Source organism: Vulpes lagopus, chromosome 12 (assembly GCF_018345385.1).
Source record: "Vulpes lagopus strain Blue_001 chromosome 12, ASM1834538v1, whole genome shotgun sequence".
Classification (NCBI taxonomy): Eukaryota; Metazoa; Chordata; class Mammalia; order Carnivora; family Canidae; genus Vulpes; species Vulpes lagopus.
The window spans coordinates 27,299,320-27,312,035 of NC_054835.1; the positions used below are offsets into that span (position 1 = coordinate 27,299,320).

At 35.7% G+C, this 12,716-nt stretch overlaps 1 protein-coding gene across 2 annotated transcripts in view; it reads right to left on the reverse strand.

The window, feature by feature from the left end:
* Positions 1–3,394: 3,394 nt before the first annotated feature.
* The window catches only part of CLTC (clathrin heavy chain), a 66,815-nt gene continuing 57,493 nt past the window's right edge, over positions 3,395–12,716 (reverse strand). The window contains exons 29-33 of one of the 2 annotated variants that reach the window (XM_041724676.1): positions 12,304–12,474; positions 11,744–11,965; positions 10,276–10,296; positions 6,523–6,598; positions 3,395–4,424 (exon numbers count right to left, since the gene is read on the reverse strand). In XM_041724676.1, coding sequence (XP_041580610.1) covers positions 4,300–4,424; positions 6,523–6,598; positions 10,276–10,296; positions 11,744–11,965; positions 12,304–12,474 — 615 coding nt within the window. In that variant the 3' untranslated portion in view covers positions 3,395–4,299. The remainder of the gene's footprint in view (positions 4,425–6,522; positions 6,599–10,275; positions 10,297–11,743; positions 11,966–12,303; positions 12,475–12,716) is intronic. The other variant, XM_041724677.1, reaches the window with a different exon arrangement.

Here is a 12,716-nt window from a genome sequence, read left to right on the forward strand (position 1 = left end):
AAAAAAAAAAAAAAAAGATTTTCTGGTAAGATCAGTGTTCCTCACAAATTATTTATTTATTTATTTATTTTTAAATTTTTTTTTTATTAATTTTTATTTATTTATGATAGTCACAGAGAGAGAGAGAGGCAGAGACATAGGCAGAGGGGGAAGCAGGCTCCATGCACCGGGAGCCTGATGTGGGATTCGATCCTGGGTCTCCAGGATCGCGCCCTGGGCCAAAGTCAGGCGCCAAACCGCTGCGCCACCCAGGGATCCCCCTCACAAATTATTTAAAAGATATCTGTCAACATTTAGAAAACCTATTCAACTTAGTGAATCAGTATTTTTCATATAACGAATGCAGGAGGGTACAAATCATGCATGGGTAAAAGATCCATTCAAAGAACACTAATGGGTTTTAATATAACATTACAAAAAGTTCACTGTTATGGTTTCAGATTCCACATTTCAACTACTCTCCACACATACGTATCTCAAAAGGCTATTAAAATACTCCTTTCCTAATTACATATCTCCATGAGGCTAGACTTTCTTCACATACTTAAAAAAAGGAATATACTGAATACAGAAGCAAATAGGAGAATCCAGCAGTCTTCTGTGAAGATGAACTTTGAAGAGATTTGCAAAAAAAACAGTGCAGTGCCACTCTGTTTTGAGATATATGGTTGATTCATAATTAACATGCAATGAGTTTTATAGTTATATTTAAGTGATTTTTTTTATTTAAGTGATTTTTAAAATTTGTTTTAATTATTAAGACAGTAAATATTAACATGTACAATTCCACCTAAACTAATTTGGGATTGTCAATAATTTTAAGAGTATAAAAGGATACTAAGAAGTTTGAAAAACACTCGTGAAAATGTCTACATGACTAAATCAATTTACACAAAATTCAAGCAGCCCTACTACTTGGACATCATGTCGGTCTGTTCTATGTTGAAAACAGTTATATACTATGTTGAAATAGTTAACAAGTATCAGATTTTTTGGTACAATGGCCATATTTCGATACTAGGACAAAAGATCAAGGAAAGCATGCTTACTTCCTGAGAAGACTCCCATTAATCTCGCTCCTCTTCCTTCCTTCCAGTTTCAGTTAAACTTAGACAATTATAAGAACTCTTAGTAGCCCATTTTGTTTTTAGTTCCTCCTCCCAGACCATCATTCAAAGTAATGTTAGGGAAGACACCTTAAAGTTTATTACCAATTTGTTATACCACTTACTGTTTACTGTTTTACTGTTTACCACAGTAAAGTATAACACTTTACTGCCAAGTCTTGAGATAGGCATTTTGTGATTTCAACATACTCCTGGCAAATAATTCTGGAAAGTATTCAACATGTTAACATACACAAGAGGGAACATGGTCAGAGGTTCAGCTTGCTCAGGATGTGAATCTATGTCATAAACCACAGCAGTTTCTTTTAACTATAGCCCATTACGAGTGGTTTATGTGGCAACTCCGCAGCATTGGAGATAGCACATTAAAGCTTTTTTTCTTAAATTTTTAAGAAAACCTTTACTGAATATTTAAAACTTAAGAGATGAATTATTCCATTGGAAAGACAGAAAACAAACCCACAACTGATTCAAAGTACAGGAAAGGTCCAGAAGAATAAATCTTGAATTCTGAAAAGAATGAACCCCCAGCAACCATGGTTATTCTCCCTGGTGATTTTGATTAACAATGAAGGAGGGTGGGAGTGGGTGGGTGGGTGGGCAGAGATCCAGCTGAAACAAACAGCCGGATCTTTTCACTATGAGAAACTGAAAAGGAAAAGGGATTTTCCATCTAATACTGTAATTTTTGATAGGAAAGTAAGGGATGGGATGATTAAAAGTGGGGAAGGGCAAGGGTTCTAAGTTTAAAAAGAAGAAGGAAAAAAGTCTTCCAAAGCAGCTTATGGTCATTTGCTTTATGTAGAGAATTCAAGAGCAATACAAGACACTAGGTAGGGGGCTCTCTAACTCTAGTGAGGATTTTTTTTTTTACTTTTTTTTGTTGTTGTTGTTTTTATTGAAGTTCAATTTGCCAACATATAGTGTAACACCCAGTACTCATCCCATCAAGGAGAGAGAAAAGAGCTTCCAGGATAGGCAGAAACTGAAAGAATATGTGACTACCAAACCAGCTCTGCAGGAAATATTAAGGGGGACCCTGTAAAAGAAAGAGGAAGCCCAAAGAAACAATCTACAAAAACAGGGTCAGAACAGGTATTACGATGACACTAAATTCATATCTTTCAGTAGTTAACTCTGAACGTGAATGGGCTAAATGATCCCATCAAGAGACACAGGGTATCAGACTAGATAAAAAAGCAAGACTCATCTATATGCTGTCTACAAGAGACTTATTTTAGACCTAAGGACACCTCCTGCCTGAAAATGAAGGAGTGGAGAAACATTTACCATTCAAATGGTTCTCAAAAGAAAGCTGGGGTAGCAATCCTCATATCACATAAAGTTTATACCAAAGACTGTAGTAAGAGATGAAGAGAGACACTGTATCATACATAAAGTATATCAATTAATAACAAGGTAAAGAGATACTGAGATGATAATACACTAATAGTAGGAGACTTCAACACTGCACTTTCTGCAAATGACAGATCTTCTAAGCAGAACAATCATCAAAGATACAAGGGCCTTTAATACAGTGGACTAAATAGATTTCATAGATATATACAGAATGTTCCATCCAAATGCAACTGAATAGACATTCTTCTCAAGTGCACATGGAACTTTCTCCAGAATAGACCACATCCTGGGTCACAAATCAGGTCTCAACCTATATATACCAAAGATTGGGACTGTCCCCTGCATATTTTCAGACCATAATGCTTTGACACTAGAACACAATCCCAAAAAAGAAATTTGGAAGAAACTCAAACACATGGTGGTTAAAGAGCATCCTTCTGGTGAGGATTAACAATGAAATGAACATAAAGTAACATTATTAGCCATCAACAATAAGGGTTGAATTCAAACACTGGATTAAAAAAGTCAAAGTACCCATAATGTGAGGGCCCTTACTATTCATGGCAAGGGATACATGCTTACATCTTTTTATTTCAAGTTAATATCACATCCACGATCTGTTCATTTAAGTGAAATGCTTATATCAAAACCTAAGGTGCCCTTTGGTTAAAATGATGGAGACAGCCAAAATGTAGCCCACTAGAGTGCTAGTTCTTCAGACTACTGCATGTACCTTGTTAACTACAGAATGCACATGATATAATGCTGTGTTTCTCCGTATCCCAGTGCTCATTCTGCTGCTCCTGCCTCACAGTACTCCACCTCAGTATCCAATATGAAACCACTACAACCATGGTTCTTTTGGTTTAAGTTTGAGAGGTATTTAATTAAAACTGCCATTCTACATGTTATTTCCACAGTCCAGTAATTTATTTTAAATTTGAGTAATTTCAAATTCCACAAACAAAACTGAAGAACAGCAATATTTTGTTTGAATTCTCTCTTCTGTACACTCAGTGATCTAAAACACCACAATATCCAACATACACAAACCTCAGGGAAGGGTTAGTAAATACACACAGATTGGAATCATGGTGCTCTGTTCCTGAATGGAATGGTCCCACAGAAAAAGCACAGGATACAGCACAACATAAGGGCACCTGTTACATATGAAGTGAGCAAAAACACACTAGCATTTTCTAGATGCGTAATGAGGAAACCTGCATAGGTTAGAGGGCCTTTTATGCTCATTTAAAAGTCAGGCAAGTTGTCTGTAATGCATTTTTCAAATAATTTGGAGAGCACTGCAATCCACTGTAGGATATGCTGATTAGTGTTGTCTTTGTTGGCATTGACAGTCTTACGTGGTCACATACCAATATTTTTGCTGTAGCTTTTGAGTAAAAGAGATTTAAATGCATTTAGACAATACATATCGAAAGCTGTTTACATACACTAAATTTAAGAGATTCAATATTAGAGTTTTTTTTTTCTTTAAACACTACAGAGTGCAAATCAGGTTCTTCACAACAGATTATTAAGCAGTTCTTCAAAGAATGAGGGGGAAGAAAAAAAAGCCCAAGTGAATAAAACATTGAAACTATTCCCCTTTGAAAATAAATTCTAAAATGATGCGGAATGTGAAATAAGCTTTTAACACAGGTGATCCGAGTTTATAGTTAGAAACAAAAAGTAGTCCTTCATGAAATAAAGGTTACAAGAACATGTGCCTGTTTTCCCATTATAAACTGAGAAGTGGGTAGAGACGATGTTTCAGTACGAAAATAGGCGACTACAGGATCAGCATTCTCTCTCACATGCTGTACCCAAAGCCAGGCTGTGGCTGCCCATAGGGTGGTGCAGTATAACCATAGCCAAAAGGTGCCTGGGGAGGGACTGCAACACTGGGTCCTGCTGTCAGCATCAATTGGGGCTGACCTAAACAAGAAAGACAAGAAGGGGCAGGGGGTGGGGGGTGAAAGGTGGGAGAAACCGTTAGCATTATAGGATGATTACACTCCAATCTCCCCAACTCTAATAATATTATCACAACTTAGAATGAGTTTTGTAGTGGTGCTTTTGACTATTACAATTTTGGCAGGACAATCATCCTAAGAATGGTTCTGCCTAAAAAGCCAACAATTCAAGGCAGAGGGCAGAACTGTAACAGTAACTATGTTATTTCATTAAGGCAATATGCAGAAGCATGCGCCACATGACCGAGCAAGACAGCTGCCAATAAGCTTATCACCAGCTGGTATTTGCACATTATATCTGGGAACAATATAGTAAGCACAGGAAAGCTTAATTTTTTAATAGATGTGTTTTTCCCACAAATGAACTTTTAAAGATAGGTTTAAATTTCTAATTTAAAGGGCCACTTGGAGTAGGTTAGCATCTGAATCTGGACTCTCAGGTCATGGGATCAAAGCCCCATGGCAAGCTCTGCACTCAGAGAGGAGTCTGCTTGAGATTCTCTCTCCCTCAGCCCCTGTCCAGATCCAAGCTCTTAATCAATCAATCAATCTTAAAAATATTTCTGATTTAAGCTATCTAAATAGTAATGAAATAGCAACCTAATGCATATCTAGCAAAGAATCCAGTACTAAGTAAGAGAAATCAAAAATAACAAAACATATTCAAATATGCAATGGGAATGAATACATTAAGAGCATATATCCTGTTTCAAAAACTATGTTAACACTCTTATGTACTTCATTAAAAAAAAGTTTTTAAGTAAACTGCCCACAACAGTGGGCTCGATATCACAACCCTGAGGATCAAGTCACATGCTCTACTGACTGAGCCAGCCTGGTGGCCCAACACTCTTATGTATTTTAAATAATGGTGATCACATAAAGAAAACAACCTGTAGGAAACCTGGCTATCTAAAAGGAGAAAACAACACCTCTACCCACTCTCCTATAAAAGTATTCGTAATCCTCCACTAGAACGTAAGCCTAGTATGAGGTTTCTCTCAGACAAGTGACCTCATGTCTTTTTTCGTGAACAACCAAAATTATTGTGAGCAAATTCTTTCTGGAAACCAACAGTTTGTAAAAACCGCTTTTAACCTCGATACTGAAATTTTCTTTTTCTTTTTTTTTTTTTTGGTACTGAAATTTGCAACTGCCTAGAAGGACTCTCCATTTAAACACTCTGAAAGTAAGCCAAATTCAATAGGTGTCCCCAAAGCAGTATTGTTCCTACTGTTTCCTTATCTCAAATATGTCGAACATCTCACTCAAATATTTTAGCCTGTTTTTTTATTTTAGCCTGCTTTAATCTAATCATCTTTAATCTACTTTTAAATTGGTCTTCTCCAACTTTATCAAAACTACACAGTCCTCTAAATTCCCCATATCCTTTTTAACTATAATAATGAGTTCTCGTAATAGATTTGTATATTATCATTTCCTTTAGCAAGCTAAGATCTAATGGTCACAATTTTATGCCTTCCTCCAAAGAACACCGGGTTGTAACGCTTCTAATTCACTGTTCAAACGAGTCTGTTCACCAAGAGTGAAAGGGAAAAGGAAGTAGTTCAGAATTGCACGTGGAAGAAGAAATTAAATTGCCTTCAATATTCACTGAGACTTTCGAGATCCTATCTCTCTGGAAAGTTCTCAAATGGAAATAACCCAGTTCTCTGCCCTGGTTAGAACTTAAAAAGATGTACTCTTTATGTAAAGCACACTAAAGACAGCCTTGGCATGTTCTCTTACCTCTGTATTTCTGAAAGCTGAATTCATTAATACTTCTTTCTTAGTAATTTATGAATCAATCAGTGAGCAGGCAATAGGAAAATTTAAGTTATGATCTTAAGTGACTGTTTTTAAGTACTGTCTATGCATTTAAGATGACCTTCATCAACATTGTCAATGTCTGCTTTAAGATTATTTTCAGAATTATTCCTAAACTCAGTGAGCCTTCTACAGTTTAGAAACTTGCTATATTTCTGTTTTGAGGTAGGATCCCTAAAGAATGAAACATTTGTCTACTATTTTCTGTGGGGTTAAAAAGAGAGCGAGATTACCATAAACAATAGGTTGTGTCTCTGTAGCTTGTTCTTCTTCTTTTCTCAGTGATTCTGAAGCATCTAATTTATCCACCTGGAGAAAAACAGGTAATGTTACTTAGTACCTCAAAAGTATTATAAACCTAGGTTTATGGCAGAAAGTGGAAAAGCCTTAGTATGTTAAATTTGTCAAAATAAAACAGACTAAAGAACATTCTCAGGCCCCCTCAAATTCAATGGCAATGTTCACAGTTCAGTCAAGGTGATTTTTTAGCACTGTCATTATAAACCCTCAGGAAGGAGGGATTTATAAATGCCATAAAAGCTCACGCCAGGCTAAAACTGGGCATGCTAGGATGCAGCCAGCCTGAGGGAGGGAAATAACGAGAAGGAACCACTTTTTCAAATGAAGTTTAAACCATATCAAAGGTAGTAATAATGAACTCATGACCAGGCAAGACTTCCCTTCCCAAAGGAAAAGATATTCAAAGAAGTGAAATGAGTTAATGACTGGACAAATACTCATTTAGAATAAGCTATCTTTTCTCATTTGTGCATAGTGTCTGCAGATAATTGCTACATATGTGGACTGAAGTTTAAGACACAAAGTGGCTCCATATTCCATCTTTTTAGATAAAGACAGGCTGCGTGCTTTAATGCTCTATTTTCTAAGAAGTAGAAATAGTAGTAGGAATGCCTAATTTTTGTCCCAATGTCTTTGAGGAAGAATTTTCTTTGCTTTTAATGAAGTCAAAGAACTAAGTGGCTATTACATGCTAACTACTCTAAATAAAAGTGGATAGTATCAGACCTAATACTGTAAAGTTCAAATGTTAAGAAAGAAAAAAAAGAAAAAAGTGAAAGAAAGGAGCTGGAATACATAGGTCATTCCACAAGCTAGCTGAGTGACCCTAGCAAACCATCACACTGATCCTCAAATTTCCTTGTCTGTATAATGATATAGTTGCATTAAGATATTCTGCAACATTTGTTCCAGGACTAACATGATTTGGTTCTGTAATTCTGCAAAGAATTAGGGAGAAATCATACTAGGACAGTGGGCTTATGGGATGTCTACTAAACAACATCCAAATGCATTTTAAACTATATTTGTCTTTTAAACTATATTTTAAAAGTCTATCATTATACTTGAAATAAAACTAAAGCTTCAGATTTTGATGTTATCTATTACTCATGTTTTTCAAAATCCTAAGTGCACTGGGTAAGATGGGGGGGCAGAGTGCAGGAAAAACTTTTAATGAATGTTCATGGCATATTACTCGGTAAAGCAAATAGTGAAAATTACTCACCAAAAAAGACATGCAGACTTTAGTGAAAAAGTATAAAGACTGGGACCTAAAAAGGTCAAAACAATACCTAGTTTCTATTTGAAACTATTTAAAATAGTGTGAGTCTTCACATAGGTTATTAAGGTCAGGACAGTATTTTATACATATTTTAATTGTCCCATATTAAATATTATACATAAGTCTAATTCATTCTAGTTTATCAGGGAATAATTTGAGAAAAGTAAGTTGAGGTAGACACCCTAGATACCTTCAGATAAAATGTGGCTTTTCTACACTAGGAAAATGGGTTGGTTTGCTTTTGCATGCTATTTTACTATTTTATAGCCTAAGTGTTCATGTGTTAGAAATTACCCCAATATCAAATTAAAAACAACTATGGAGTAGAAGTACCATGAAAAATACCCAATATCTGGTATTCAAACTTAAAAAATTCTTTCAGTTGTATACTTTAAAGCACAGTCTGTGCCATCAGGGTCATTTGGAGTTTTGTTAACTAAACAGTATCCAAGAGGTTATACAAAAAGCATACATGTATGAGTGTACATTACTTTCAAGTTACTAGAAGAAAAATGAAACACCAACCAAAAAAAAGTCACCACTGCATAAAACATTTCCAGACTTTAAGGAAAAGAATCTTAAGTGAACACAGGTTTAAACATTAATGTCAGAGGTGAATCTGAGTCAGATGTTGAAGAAAGATGTCCTATTAAAGAAGTATATTGAAGATTCAGAAGAGCTAGGAATAACGCAATGCCCAGGCATGAACACAGATAGGTTGGGCATGGGGGGTGGGGGGTGGGAACTTTGAAGGAATAGCATCAAATTAGGCAAAAAAAATTTATTTTTCTATATAATGGGACAGCCTCTGGCATCGCAACATCTAATTTTTGTTTCCACTGACCCAATTTAGATTGCTCAAAAAAGAGAAGCAGAGAAGGCTTTTATGAACACAAGCTTTTGTTAAGAGCTGTAACAAAAGTTTCTGATCCTTGGATTTAAAAAGAAAAATTATAGGTAAGCATGTCACTGAGTTCAGTTCCATCTGTACTATTAAAAATTCACTATAATGTAAAAGGCTTTTCCACAAAGACTGCAATATGCTGCAGAGGAAAAGTTAACATGCAGTCAGTTATTTTGGTGTATGTGTGCATGAAAAAAAGGCAAAAGTACTGAAGCAAGAAGTGAGATCTGAAAATGACTGTTGCTATACAGGCTCTCAAGAAACACACACAGCCCACAGCAATGCTTATTTAAGAATTTCAAAAGTAGTATGATGTAATTGCAATGACTGTTGTACATGCTTGATTTAAAACAATGCATAACACTGCAGTTCAATTACCTGTTTTTCACACACACGCTTTCTAACTGCCTTGCTTACTAGCTGCTGAAGGGCCTCACACACAATGCATTTTACTCAGGTTTGCCCTAAGTTCCAATGGTGATTCCAGTTTGGTTAAATGTAATTCCAAGGCATTGTGTCCCACCCAAATTCTTTCAAATTTGTTTCAACTCTCCTTTACCTTCCCACCCTTTTACTACAACAATTTGATACCAGACATAAGTTTGTTTCAGTTAAACTGGGATGGAGACAAGCCAATGAAGGAAGCAGCAACCAAAAGGTGCCTAAATTTGACCTTGGACAAGCCAACGGATGAATAAGAGAGCAAATTTTAGGTAGCTTCAGAGGTATGCCTTATTATAGGAAGAAGTTAATATTGCTTCATTATATACAGAAATAATCCATGTTGCTTGGCAACAATTATAGCAAGCTATTCTCATGATTAAAAAAGTTTAATTCTTCTTGAAAATGGACTAGCACCATAAGAACTGGACACCTGGAGAAACATGAGGAAAGTCTCTTCGGAAGCAGCTAGTATCTCTTGTATCTACTTTCAGCAAAAAATTAGTAAGAATCAAGAGATCAGAAACTGGATCACAGTCCTTCAATACCAAAAAAACCCCCCAAAAGCCTTTTAAGGCGTATATATATATGTATATATATATATATATATATACACACACACACATATATAAATCCAACAACTGTCAGGCAAGCTCACAAAATAAAACCAGAGGCTGCTTAAATTTATTTAGAGTATTAAGAAAATCCTATTATGGTCCAGATATTCTGACAGGGAAGAGAAATTTCCTGAAACTTTGGAATTAATATGGAAACTCACCATGCTCAGTTTTTAATAATATATTTAAGAGAGACTGTGAACCAACTACTGATTAGCCTCCTGCCCTTCCTAAAGCCTATTAGCCGATTAGTAGCAAACATCTACTAATGTCCTACAGCTCTATTATAGTTATGTTTCAAGGGACTTGCAGAGGCTTTAGTGAAAATTTATTGGGGGGAAAAAGCAGCAGCAGCAGTGTAGAAAAGGAAGGAAAAAAAAATCATGCAAGTTTCTTAGACTTAGTCCTCCAGACTTAAAGATGGAAAAGAATCAACTTTCACCTTTTCCTTTATTGCATCAACCTGCAAAGGAATTCAGAAGGTGCAGCTTAGAAAAAAATCAAATTCCATATTGAGCATAAAAAGGTAGAATCAGCAACAAAGGTTTAGGGGAGAAACATCTAACCACTAAAAAAGGCATGAGAAAAGTGAAAATAAAGGGCATACTGGAAGCAAAATTTAGAATATATTTTTTTAAATTTCAGAGCTTATTGCAGAAGAATTTATGCTAGAGTCAGTGTGAAAGAAAGCAGCTTAATCGCTAGTAAAACTTACAGCATTTCGGTTAACAGCAGCTTAGAGCCAAGTCTCATAAGTTGGCATTATGCATATGAAAAGAAGCTATTCTCATCATGGCTAATATAAGGCAACAGTTTTCTTACACTGGAATTGAAGCAGTTTTTATACCAAAAATGCTAATTCTTAAAAAATTAAAACTGAGCGATGTCTGGGTGGCTCAGCTGGTTAAGCGTCTGCCTTCGGTTCAGGTCATGATCCCAGGATTCTGGGATCAAGCCCCATGGTGGGCTCCCTGCTCAGTGGGGAAGAGCCAGCCTGCTTCTCCCTCTGCTCCCTTCACCCCCACCCCTGCTTGTGCTCACTTCCTCTCTCTCTCAAATAAATAAAATTATAATGGAACACAATGGTATCTACTTAGATGGCACCCTAAGGAAATATTCATACTGGGGGTCATTGATAGTACATTTCCCCCCTTTCCTCAGGCATGCTGAAGAGATCAGATGTGAAACTGATTTTAATAAGCATGTTTTACTTTTAACAAGTGGATCCTTTAGGACCATTTTAAAATGTTCTACAGTAAAAGAGCTACTAACTGTTGAGGATCAAGTGAGTAAAAAATAAATATTATGACACCAAAAAGGAACACTAGATAGGTAAATGAATTTTGTAAGATGATTATACCCACAGCTTGTTTAATGCACTTTTTAGGTAATATGTTAATTATTAACCTGCTAGGATATTTTTAAATTGGGGATGAAGCTATCAAAATATTGAGATTAATGGGATGTTAAAAATATAGATTTTGCTTCCCCAGAAGAAACAGGCAGACATACTAAAGTTAAGAAGCAACCAAACAAAGGGAATCTACACTACCAAGTTATGGATAACTGAGTTATAAGAACTAATTTAAGGAAGATTTTATTTTGGGGAGAAAAAAAATTTTTATGTTTAAAAAAAAAAAAGAACCAAACATACAATATAGAAGTAGTACTATTCACCTTCAGTAATACATGAAGAGGTAAACATTCTGACAAGTTATGTTTAAGTCCCCTTTTCCATTCAATGTCATTTGTCAGATATTACACATTTCTGGAGAACAAAAATATTTTATGACAACCAAATGACTTACACTTCTACTAGAGATAAAGCATTTGAAAAAAATAAATCTGTGCATGGAATTTTATATATCCTCAAGGTAAGTAGTTCTGAATACACCCAGAGGCACCATTACCTTTGTCAAGTATTCTTTCATGACCTGGATGAAATAGGGCATGGCAAAATCCATGATATTGTGCCTCCATGCAGTTTCCAGGACAACATCTGGCCTTAAAAGATCATAACATGTAAAAAGACAAGCTCCAAAGCACTCTCTTTTTTCTTCCTGCAAAAACCACTGTAGGAGTTCTTCAGCCAACTCAGTATCTTTAGATTCAGAGGCATACTGCATTGCATCCTATTCAAAGGAAAGGATGAAGGTCAAACATTAAACTCAAATACACCAAACTGGCAAAACAAGTAATACAATCGGGGGAATAAATCCCAGTTATACCATTTAAATTGAAGATTGGTTGAAAGAAAAGACGACAAGGAAATTTTTTTAAAGAGGTTTGACATAAACAGAAGACCCCTAGAATCAAGAAATTGATAATTACTATCTCCCTCAAATGGGGGCTTGAGGGCAATTCTCATATACTTGTACAGACCACATCACTTCGAATATACCATTTTTAGGGTTAAGACAGATCATCTAATACTCAATTTAACAGACCCGCCCCCACCACCTTTATGCACCTTATACAGGCTATCTTTTTTGCACAGCTCTACACTCTGTTTCCAGCGATTGTTGCCTTTGAAAAGATAAGCAGCAATTCTTCTGAACTCAATGAGTTCATGTTTTTCCAAACGCTGAGCAAGTGAGATATTGTCAAAATTGTCATAAGCATCTATTGATGTCCGCAGAGCCTTAAAAAACAAAACAAAACCATACAATGACAAATCAGTTTTAGTTTAAAATTTGTTCCATCATTTTTTAATCAAGAAGTCATTACTGTATATGACTGAATGTATAAGACTTGATCACTATGCTGTATGAAGTATATATATAAAATACAAATTGATCAATGAGCTATTATTACAATACGACAGCCTAAATTCAAGTGTCAGGCTAGAAAGTTGTAAGCTGAACAAGTATCAAGGTTCTTCAA